Genomic DNA, 12420 nt, shown 5'->3' on the forward strand with positions numbered 1-12420 from the left:
CCGACGTCACTTTGTGCGAAGGAACAGACTTGGGTTTGTTGATAAGCACTGACTTCTATGATTCCAGCCTGACCATTCCGGTCATTGGCAAAATCCCTGCGTTACTGCAGCGGGACCAACGGTCCCCTGATGGGACGACGGCCCCTGTGAAAAGAGACTTTGATCTAGTGTCATTACAGGCGGCTGACCCAGCCCTAGCCCACATGATGGCGCTCCTTGCTGGGGACACACCAACACCTATCCCTGACACAGACAGGGACTCAACAGAGTATTTAACACAACTACTGTTGTCAAGCGACTACATGTCACTGAGCAATGGTCTGTTGGTGTATGCTGTTGATTCATATACTTCTCCGCGTCTAGTTATACCCCAGCACCACAGGGGGGTACTATTAAGCTTCGGCCACAACTCCCCAACTGCTGTACACCGAGGTGTCGAGGCAACCTGCGATGAGTTGTGCCAGATGGCCTATTGGCCCAAAATGTACCAAGACGTGGTTCATTATGTGAAAGGTTGTTTGATGTGCTGTCAGTTCCAACCTTCAAGTCCAACCCCGAGAACACCCTTACAAGAGAGGGGAATTATGTTCCCATGGGCAGATCTGCAGATAGATTGGATTGGACCATTTGCCAGATCTTCTCAGAAGAACTTGGCAAAGAGCATGGAGGTCAAGAAAGCCCACTATGGCAAAAGGCCCTCGCAGGACCAGCTCCAAATAAGGGATTTGGTTCGGTGTTCCACTTTTGCTCACCAAGAGGGGATGAACAATAGGTCCCTCCCCAAATGGAAAGGCCAAGGCAAGCCAGTGACAAAATGGGTACACCGAAACCAAATAAAATTACACACGCCCCAGACAATCACCGAACTGACAGACTCTGAGTTTCTCGCCTAAATAGTTTAAGCAACATAGGACCCTGTTTCCCGTGAAACAGTAAGAAACCTCCTCCCCTACCGAAACGGGATGATCACTTGGTATGTGTAACACACACACCATTAGTAATTTTTGTTTACATTTTCTTGTTTTATTATTATAAAAACGACCTCAAAGTGCCTGTGCAGAATAATGCTTCCTAAGATAGAGGGTTGACCTTTTGTTCCGTTTCCTGACTCGGTGTGAGACATGATCAAACATCAACCTCGCTAGCGGAATGAATTCAAACCTGTAGGTGCACTAGCCTGCTAAACCACCTGTGGTCACAAAATGTAGTTACTGTTTTGTTTTCTACCATTAGAGTGTGAGCCATTGCTCCTTAGTTTTTCGTTTGTTTGTTTTTACCAGACAAAATAATTATTTCCACTAGACGTTGAGCCATTTGCTCCTTATAGTCTGTTATCGTTTGAATTTTATTTTAACAAACGAAAGTATTATTTCCTCTCTTCTACTCTGGCCCTTGTTCCACTTTTCTCTTCTCTATCACCCTGGTTAGACCAGTACAACTTTATCAATAGGAGTAGAGAGCTCAGTGTAAAATGACTTAGGAGAAACCATGTCGTTTTGGGTGCATGATGTGGTCAATAACACTTTGACCTGCCAGCAATGACATGTTTTGACATTGTTGTGTTTCCCCTGGGAGCGTATGGTCGTGCTCGGGGAAGCCTTACACCCACCTGAATGACATTACAGACACTGCCTCCTGCCTCTCTCTCCCTCACATGGATGTTACCCCGCACCTAGCGGAACCTTGCATCCGCCTGGATGACACTACAGACACTGTCTCCTGTCCGCTCTTTCTTCCCCACATGAATGCTACGCCATGCCTGGAGGGCATTACACCCAGCTGAATGACAGTGTTTTGAATGAATTGACATTGTTTTGTTTCCCCTGGGAGCGTATGTCGTGCTCGGGGAAGCCTGAATGACCTTCAGACACTGTCTCCTGTTTCTCTCTCTCATGGATGCTGCTCCGTGACTAGCGGAACCTGGCATCCACCTGAATGACAGTGTTTTGAATGAATTGACATTGTGTTGTTTCCCCTGGGAGCGTATGTCGTGCTCGGGGAAGCCTGAATGACATTCAGACACTGTCGCCTGTGCACTCTCTCATGGAATCTACTCTGCACCCAGCAGAACTCTACACCTACCTGAAACGACCGTACAGACACTGCCTTTCCTACCTTTCCCCTGTGTCACAGGTGCTATCCTGGGCATCCAAGGGAGTGCTACGAACATTGACACCACTACAGGGGAACGCGACCCCACTGTCGAAAAAGGGGCCCTATGGGCAAGACAGACACCCCATTGGCCTCAACTTGACATCTTGTCCCGAATGGAGGTCAGGATATGTAACTAGGCCAAACGAAGGTCCACGAACGTTGTCTCTTCATTTATCCTAGAGAGGGGATATGTAGCCTGACATTGGGAGGGTTTGTAATTGACAATTATGCAAGTTGAACCGAACAATGGAAGAGGACCAGATTCCCTCCCCCCAAGTACCGGTGTCGCTCTGAGCAAGTAAGATCAGAGAGACGCCCCAATGGTGAGGTGAAATGGAGTAACATTCCTCCCTTACACTGGCTTGCTAAAAGTGCCAGATGCGCCCGTTTGTCTACAAACTGAATTAACAATCAACCACCCCTGGATTAACCTGACAGCAAAGGGGGGTTTTTGAGAGACCACAGACCGAATAAGAGAAAGAGAGAGGTGACTATCAGGACACGACCCAGGGTCAGACCCAGGTCTGACCGAGAGATGAACTCTCACAAGATGGGGTGTCCTACCTCGTTACATTACAACACACGCACGCACCACTGATACTCCAATCAGCAATACATGCTCCCTGTTTTTGTTCTCAATATAATCATTTTCTACCTGTTGACATATGGAAACTATGGAACATGTAAAATGAGTGAGCGAGGCTGAAGGGAGAGTGTGTGTGTGTGTGTGTGTGTGTGTGTGTGTGTGTGTGTGTGTGTGTGTGTGTGTGTGTGTGTGTGCGTGTGTGTGTGTGTGTGCGCGTGTGCGCACACATCTGTGTACTAACGCTTGAAAGAGGAGATGGCTCAGCGATAAGGAGAGAGTGATAGGTGCCGTAAACGCTGGATAAACAATTCTGTTGACTCCAACTAAAACTGGTTAAAACTGGTTTTGGAGTTAGACAAAGAAAAACGCCTAATTTAGTTTGAGACCCCTTTTCAATATAACGTGTGTCACCCAAGACACGTGGCTCATTTTGGTCGAGACGCTGGCTGAACCACATCAGCCGGTGCGTTCTTTTACCGGCAGCCGGGGGGCTGCACCTCCGCGAAATCACATCAGGACTTAGAGCGGTCCCGTTTGCTAACTTGTGGTTTTCCATATGAAACGATTTGATCGACCTTTTTTATACTTTATACTTTAACTAAACAAGGACGAGTAAAGTTACACTCGCGTGCCGCGCTGGAAACTAATTTTGTCAACTTAACCCTGGTATCCAGTTTCCGAGCGCCGCTGAGGTCTCATCATCAGAAAGGTTGGTCAAGGATGTATTTGATAACATTCAAGCTCCCAGAACGACATGATAACTAATGATAGGATTAGCTACCCTTTTACTTAGTTTTGTCATTTAAATCTTAAAAGTGACGCCAACCTAGAGCATCTCCTCGCGAGAAGATAACTTCCTCTTCCCTCTTTCTTCTTCCTAAAACTATCTTTGCATTGTGCTTGTAAACTGAACGGACCTATAGTTGAAATTGTTATTTGAGTAAGACTGGACTTTATAACGTTTGCCCTTGGCTATTTTGCACAACTCATGTGCAGACTAGTCAGAAGCAACTATACCACAGTCTACCAAATAGTATATTTTCAATGCGCAGGGTTAAGTCTTTACGGCTAATGTCCGAATTGGATTAACCCTGACGCGCCCGTTCTTGCTATGTTTTTATTTGAGTATATGACAAGTATGTTGTAACAGTATTTCGATATAATAAATATCTCATTTTGCTGGTACAATCTAAACAAATCTCCGGACTATTCTTTGATTCCGTCTGTGTGTGTTTGATTTGTTTTATATTGGGGGAACTGTAACACAGTATTTATTCATACCAGGTATTCGTAACTCACGTCTTCAGATAGACGTTTTTATGATAAGATACACAGTATGTACATAGTTTCAAATCGCTTCATTCCGAGTGGAAACTATGTGCATATTGACAGGCTAAGTGACTCACGTCTTCAATTGGACGTTAATGAGATGCAAGTGGATAGGAATTAAATGTGTATTCGATTCGCTGGCGAGTCGGGGTTGCATTTGATTTCTGGCTAATTGACATCATAATCTTGCCTAATAATCCCTACAGTACTATTGTATCCATATATTTACACGTGTATTTAAATCAGTCCGGCCATTAAATCAGTCTGACCAGAAGCTATTAAAACACCTTAGAAGCCCGGAACTATTTCATCCATTTCATCCAGGGTGCCCATCATTTGTAGCGCACGGACCACTTTTACCGGCGCACCGGAAGCTGGTGTGTATGTCTGTGTAGCAGCTAACAATAGCCACACCACTCTAGAGTCGATCGACAACAACCGGAGGTAATAATAAATCTATCGCGACTAGCGACTGGACCGCGGAAGGCCGTCAAACACAGGATCTTTTTTCAGAATTAGACGGGATGATTTAGATCGGGAGTTATGATCGTTTTAAGATTTTCGTTTTCGTCAGCTAAACAGGCAGGGGAGATTTTCGATGACGTGTCACTTTTTGACACGTCATCAGATCGGGCAACAAGCGCCCCAAGGCTTTAGAGCGATGCGAACGGTTTTGTTTTCATTAATCTCCGTCCTGTTTATCAATCTCCGTGTTGGGCACTTGACCATGACCTTGAACTTGGACGGAGAACTCCAACTTGGACATCCAAGGTGTTAATGAGCATCCATCCATCTTCATCCGCTTATCCGTAGTCGGGTCGAAGGGGCAACAGCTCCACCAGAGAGCTCCAGACCTCAATCTCCAGAGCAACCCTAACCCTTAGTAACTTCATTCATAACTGGGATCCCGAGGCGTTCCCGGCGAATATTGGAGATATAAACCCTCCAACTCATCCTTAATTGGTCTGCACCCAGGGGTCTCCTTCCAGGGGGACGTGCATCGAGGACCCCCCTAGGGAAACGCTCAAGAGGCATCCCGATTCCTAACCAGATGCCTGAACCACCTTTTAATGAGCATGAGAGGGAATATAAATCGCAGAGGTGTGGCCTTTTCCTCACTAAAATTGATTGATTGAAATAGTTATCTACCCGTGCTTCAAATGAGCATAATAGCACACCTAATCAAAATAATAAAAAATAAATCTTGCAGAGCAGACTCGCAGAAATGTTGATATTTTGAGACAGAAATGTCCCGCAATGTGAATATATTTTGACATGTTTTATTGTGATGGTAAAGTGTATAATCAGCAATTTTACAATTCAGTTATGAAGTCGAGGGCCGTAAAATATGTCCTCGGGCCGCATTTGGCCGACTAGTCGACTAGTTGTTTAACTACTTACTATTATGTAAAACAAATATTTGTACATTTAAAAACTGTGTACATTGGTGAATATATAATCTACCTGATCTTGAGGCCTACAAAATCGGGGAAAAAAACAGAAAATAACTTTTTTTTCTTTTCTTATCAACTAGTCAACTATAGTACCAACAAGGTCGACTAGTGTAGTCGACTAGTTGCTTAATGCCCTAGCACACACACACACACACACGCACAACACACACCGCAGACTCACTCGGCACATGTCAATGAACATGCACAAGCAACAACGAATATGAATCAATGGAATGAAGATAACACACTCGCGTGCATACAAACGGATATCACCACTTTGTAATTAGTGCACAGAGTGTTGTTGGCTGTTGCCTATATTGTGCTGTAACATTTGGGCCTCTAATATTAGCTACACAGCACATTTCTAAGAAAAAAACTAAAATCGCACCCGTGTGAAATGAGGGGCGCTAATATAATAAGTCTAACTCATGTTGATTAGGTGATGTAATGGTGATGTAAAACAAACGGTGACAAAACAAACATTAAATTATCTTTATTGTTAATGGCATTTAATGTCTGTTATGGGACAAGATGACGTACCTTTTCCCTTCATTGTCAATGGCATTTTTAAAACAAACATTGAACTAAAAACAAACATTAAACCTGTATATAGGAGGGCCTCAGCAACAACAGAGAAATAGATGTAAGTGCTGCTATTAAAATGCTTACTTTAAAAGGACTAAAATAGCTAAAATACAACAATTCATGGTCATACGTTCATATAGCATCATTCATAATAATGTCATGATACAATAATAAATATGTGGTTCATAATTGATTTCATATGAGGTTAAAAATGTAAACATGATGTGATGATAACTTTCTGAGGCAGAACCAAGTTCCCTGTCTGTCAGTAGCAACACTGGACCATGATTGATTGACTGATTGATGCATGATTGCCTGGCATTGCACACAGGTGGTACAAACATTTATCTCACTCATTCAGACTCTGGTCTGCACAAGGAAGCACACTCGCAGCAGAGTAGTGTGTTTGAACTGTTTAAAGTTATTAGAAACACGTCTAAAGTCAAAGACAGGCGGTCAAAAGGACATTCAAAGGACTGTATGAAACTCAAGAAGCATCAAGAACCTCTTTACACAACAAGCGGCCAACGAGGTATTATTATTTGAGAGTTATCTTTGTTGTGTTGTATTGTGGTGTTTTGACGGACACGTTCACCTGCGCATCGCGCATTTCTACATGTTTTGTATTTCTTTGTTTGATCAATATTATGTATTGCGACGTAATTTGTTGATTGTTTTATGTGTTTATTATTTTTGTGTGAACATAGTTCTCACGGCATGGAACAGCGGAGGGATGAGAAGAATGCCCAATAAATGCCCGTTTATAAAGAACCGACCTGTGTCGTCAATGTTGTGAGAAGAGCTACAATAGATATTGCTGCTATTTTAATAGAATGAGGTGCTTGTAGCCTAATATTCGCTGCACAATATATTTCTATCTATCTTTGAAAACACCTGTGTAGGGAAACGGAAATGGTGGGCATTTTATTTTGAAGTTTCAGACGGTTTCAGCTCGAAACACCGCTCTGAAGTTTCTGAACCAATCAGAGCGTCGCATCCCTTCAGGCGATGGGACGGTAGCTAGGGACGGTAGCTATGCTAAACACAGGACGCATGGATTGTTTGTTTACAAGTCAGATAGTCGGCCAGCTGTACCAGTTTACTGTTATGTGGCTTATTTCTACCCTATAATGTTTTCAGATACATATTTTAGATATGGGGAATTAAACGGGTGAGCTTCATTTTTATTGGCTTTTATCGATGTGCATCTCTACACGTCATCACGCAGCACGTTTTCGTTTTCAGGAAGTAATTAAAAAAAGATTTTTATGGACTTTTGATATAAAATCACACAGAAATGAGAATTTTCCCATTTCTTTGGCATCCATTGTTAGGTATGCCCATATGCTGACCACGGATATGGTCTAAAGGTGTGAAAAACGTATTTTTTTTATTTCACTACGCCTTTAAGTGAGGGGCGCTCTTGTCGTCGTACATCAGCCAATAAAACCTTAACCATAACCCTCTCCCAACCCTTAATCCAGTCGGACCAATGCTATGTCTAACCAAAGCATGCCTCCCGTAAATCCTGTTAATCTAACATCTAATATAGAATTAAGAGGGGCGACGGGTGATTTCCTGCATGTCGGACCTTTGGCGTGTCAGATAAGACATGTAGGATGAACCCCTCAAAGCCCCAGGTCTTCTTTCTGCACCTTGCAGCCCAACAAGGTATTTCCAGCCTCCACACACTCGGTCACGCAGCCCACCTTCTTAGCACGGACCCAGGACACTGCCTTCATAGCCACAAGCTGCCACTCATCCTGGGCTTCCATCTTGAAGCCGTGGAGCCAGATCAGAGCCAACAGAGTGGCCCAAACGTCCTCGGCCACTTGTAAAGGCTTTGACTTTTCCAAATCCTCGTGGGTCTTCCCGAGGGCAGTGGCCAGCTCTGGAATTATGGTCCAGAAACCGGTAGCCTTCTGGAGGGTGATCATCTGGAGCAATGGGTCTATGGGTGGTGGCAGCTGGGGCTGAGGTTCTTCAGGAAATAATGAATCCACGCAATTCATCAGTTCATTTATGTCTCCCATTTGATATTCTTCTCCCAGTTCATTTATGTCTCCGATACTCATTTCATATTCTTCTCCCATGGACATAAATTCTTCTCTCATACACCGGAGGGTGTTCAGATCCTGGTGCCTTCGGTCTATGAATGGCCGCCACATTCCATCTTCTGGTTCCATTAACATCTGTTGCTTTAAGCTACACCAATCATCCACCATTGGTACTGGAACATTTCTGCGTAGCAGAGGTCCTCGTACAGCCTCCCCACTTCCTCTGTTGACAGCGATGAAGGCGGTGAAGGCACTGCTCACGCCTGACTGGACACTGAGTTCCACCACCTTCTTCTTCACTGCTTCGCCCTGCTGCTCCCCCTCTCTCTGCTCCAACTCCAGGGAGCGAATCAGGGTCCGAGCCCCCAACCTGTGTACCACCAATCCAGTGTCCTTGTCAGGTGTGAGACCGAAGCCGAGCTTATTCTCGGAAGGTTGACCCGCCATGCTGTACTTCACCGTCACACTGCCTTCACTAGCCCCTGAATTCCGTCCAGTGAGCTGGGCATAGATTAGCGACCGTTGGCCGTGGAAAAGGGTTGTGATTGGCGGAGACAGAGGTGTTGCGGACACTCCCTTTGGCAGGACCCACGAAACGGAAATATCCACCACGGCCGGCTGCAGGGCGACGCGAAGGGACTGCATCACTTTGGGTTGCAACCTCTCTGTTCCTGTGATGAACTGGGCGTGACCTCCTCCCTGCTTGGCCATCCCAGTGATGAGAGCGGAGCTGGCCCCCTCCCCGATCCCGAAAGTAAAGCACCTGTGAGAACTTGCGTTGCTTCTCACCAGATCTAGCACTTTCTTGGTATTCTCCACCTCACCATCGGTAAAGACAAAGAGCTGTCTAGGCTGATTGGGAACGCAGGGCTGCTTGTAGATATGTTTGAGAGGCTTTAGGATTTCCGTCCCGCCCAGGTCAGCAGACATGGTCTTGGCTTTCTCCAAAGCTTCGTCCATGGTGGTCTGGCTGTACTCCACACTCGCAGGAAAGAGTTGGTCATATTCATCGCCAAAGCCAAATATGTTGAAGTAGCAGCCCATTGGCAAGCTTTTCAGTAGCAGTAGCAGTGTGTCCCTGGCACTACCAATGCGACCCCCATCATCCATGCTGCCAGAACGATCCACTAAAAACAGGAACTCCCCACATAAAGCCGGCGATGCCGAGAACTCTGGGTACAGGCTCAACATGATCACCGGGTCGCCCATCAGAGAGCCAGGCTCGGCAGAATCCTCTCCTGCCTCTACGATGGCAGCGGGCCGGTGGGCGTCTTTGTAATAAACCAACAGTTCCACGTCTCTGTCAAACTTGTGCCCGTCGCCAAGACGGACCGTGGCCTGGGTCTGCTCTGTGTTGAGGTACTGCAGAGGCTCCAGGGAACAGTTGGACTCTACTTTAGAGATGGGTCGAGGAGAGGTCACTCGGGCAGAGAAGGACAGAGTGTAGGGCACTAGTGAAGCTGGAACAGAGGCCACCAGAGGCTGAGCACGCCCACTGCCGCGAGGCTGGTAGCGGGGGTTGAGCACGGCGGGCAGACATAATCTCAGCCCGTCGTCAGCCTCCACAGCCAGCTCAGTAACGTACTTCAGCCTGATGGAGGCGCTCTCCCCCGGAGGCAGACTGCCCACCCTCATCGAGAACACGTCGGGGCTCTGCTCGCTCTCCTCCAATAGGAAGGCCTGCTCGCCTGAGCTCAGTGCGTCGTCGTACTCCTCGTGAGCCTTCCGTTTCTCCTTCACCTCGGCCACGACCTCCGACTGTCCGATCTTCGCGCTGAAATGACACACCGCGGCATCGCCGGGAAGAGGGAAGACAAAGACGGCCTCTATGGGGCTCTCCTCCTTGTTCTCATACCGCAGACTGGAGGTCACTGTCGCCACGTGGTCTCTCACCTCAACCTCTACCTCAATGCCTTTCAGAGGAACTGGTTCCTTCTGGCGAGAGACCAGACCACATCCCATAGTGTCCCAATCAGCCATACTGTTCGTATTATCGTATACCCGGGTGAGAACTTAACTGGGATGTCTGAATGTCTGACACAACAATATCTGTGTTAAAGGGCAAATATTCTGTCTCGTAGGGAAGGCATTGGAGTGTCTCAAATGGATCGTAGTAAATGCTGCTTGCATCTCATCTCAATGGAAATAACCACTCTTTATATAGGGCTTGGCTGGATGCTTGTCACGATGACAATGCCAGTCGGCTAGAAGCTTGTCACACCGACGATGCCTGTCGTCATATCCATATATGGAGTTCTATATTGGCCTGATGTCAACCCTAGATGTCTCTGTCGTCTCCACAATGGAGCTCGTCGGCCCAGGACAAATATGAAGATTCTAATGTTAGACTTGGTTAAGTTAGTTAAATATGGCGGCAGTCGTGTGCAAACTTTACACACTAGGAGTCCCGGAACCCCTGTTGATGACCCCTGCAACCACTACACTGTAGGGTGATCTATCTAGAAGTTCCACAAATCTCTGTGTGCCCGTCCCCCGTGCTCGCCCACATACGGAGTTCCAAACTAGTTGGTATCAGTGTGACGCCATCGATATGACCTCAGTCTTGCCCTAATATGGAGTGCCACATGCGAGTGTGTGACATCGTTCCAAATAGGTCGATGTAGAGAAACCCAAAAAAACTAGAACTCACAGCTCCACGGCTCCAGGAGGTGACGTGAACTCGACGTTAACAAGAAGCAGGAGTCAGACTTCCTGTCTTGGGCAGAGTGTTTGTTTGTTGCTTCGCTAATGTCTTCCCAGGTGCCCTTTTCAGAAGAGGATCTGTCCTGTTCTGTGTGCCGCGGCGTATTTAGAGATCCTGTCATCCTGCCATGCAGCCACAGCTTCTGTAAAGCCTGTCTGCAGGAATGGTGGAAACAGAAGGAAATAACGCAATGTCCGGTGTGTAAGAGGACAAATAAAAGAGCGTGCGCGCCCTGTAACCTGGCTCTGAAGAACCTGTGCGAGACTTTCACGAAGGAGAAACGTCGGAAAATGGGTCCCGAGGAAGCAGCGGCGGAGGAAACACTGGAGCTCTTGCAGAAGAAACTGAGCGTCTTCAGTGAAGTAAGAACAAACTGTGACCAGACGGCAGAACACATCGAGGTCCAGACACAGAACACAGAGAGGAAGATCAAGGAACAGTTTCAGAAGCTTCATCGGTTTCTACAAGAGGAAGAGGAGGCTAGGATCGCTGCACTGAGGGAGGAAGAGTCCAAGAAGACTCAGATGATGAAGGAGAAGATTGAGGGTCTGAACAGAGACATAGTAACCCTTTCAAACGACATCAGAGGCGTAGAGGAGGAGCTGAGAGCTGAACACGTCTCATTCCTGCAGAACTGCAAGACCACGGCGGATAGAGTCCAGCTCACCCTGCAGGACCCACAGCCGGTCCCAGGAGCACTGATAGACGAAGCCAAACACCTGGGAAACCTGGCCTTCAGAGTCTGGGAAAGGATGAAGGACATTGTCTCCTACACCCCTGTCATTCTGGACCCCAACACTGCACATCCTAGACTCACCCTGTCTGATGATCTGACCAGCGTGAGACGTGGAGAGGTACAGCAGCTCCCTGACAACGCTGAGAGGTTCGACTGCCGTGGCTATGTCCTGGGTTCTGAGGGCTTCAACTCGGGGACTCACAGCTGGGACGTCGAGGTCGGAGACAACACAGTCTGGGACATCGGTGTGTTATCAGAGTGTCAGCCGAGGAAGGGAAAAACAAAACCAAGGAGTCAATACTGGAAAATATCCGGTCGTTGTTGTATGTACATCGCAGAGTCCCCCTCCGCCTTGCTCCGACTCTCGGTGACGCTGAAACCCCGGAGGATCAGAGTCCGGCTGGACTGGGACGCAGGGGAGCTGTCCTTCACCGATCTGGATTCCGACGCGCGCCTGCACACCTTCACGAACGCCTTCACCGACACACTCTTTCCATACTTAAAGAATATCAGCAGTGCTCTCCCTCTGAAGATGTTGCCCAGGGAGATCGGTGCAATCTAAGAGTCAACCAAGGCTAGGGGAATATCAGACGCAGAGGCATGATGGGGACAAAGCGCACACTTTGTAGTTGCTTTAAATATTGTAGCGCCGGCCGCAGCTAGAAGAATATGCAGGCTTTAGACTCTCTTTATAAGGACAGATGACAAGGAGTTATATCACTGGAACGCCACCGGTCGCTCCGTTTATTAAAGCTTCTCCTCCAACAGTTAACAACATCAACACTGACGCTCCACAACACTGCGTCATCATAGCA

At 47.0% G+C, this 12420-nt stretch overlaps 2 protein-coding genes across 2 annotated transcripts; one reads left to right on the plus strand and one right to left on the minus strand.

Annotated features, from left to right (window-relative positions):
• Positions 1-7736: 7736 nt before the first annotated feature.
• Positions 7737-10127, minus strand: LOC306941155 (von Willebrand factor A domain-containing protein 5A-like; the record flags this gene model as incomplete). The annotated part of the gene is made up of 1 exon (XM_079526467.1): positions 7737-10127. The coding sequence occupies one exon, from the start codon at positions 10125-10127 to the stop codon at positions 7737-7739; it is 2391 nt and encodes a 796-aa protein (XP_079382593.1).
• Positions 10128-10913: 786 nt separating this feature from the next.
• LOC306941156 (E3 ubiquitin-protein ligase TRIM35-like) lies at positions 10914-12167 on the plus strand (the record flags this gene model as incomplete). Its single annotated transcript, XM_079526468.1, has 2 exons — positions 10914-11609; positions 11724-12167. The coding sequence occupies 2 exons, from the start codon at positions 10914-10916 to the stop codon at positions 12165-12167; spliced, it is 1140 nt and encodes a 379-aa protein (XP_079382594.1).
• Between the last annotated feature and the right edge of the window lie 253 nt (positions 12168-12420).

Source organism: Electrona antarctica (genome assembly GCF_951216825.1).
Source record: "Electrona antarctica genome assembly, chromosome: 17".
NCBI lineage: Eukaryota > Metazoa > Chordata > Actinopteri > Myctophiformes > Myctophidae > Electrona > Electrona antarctica.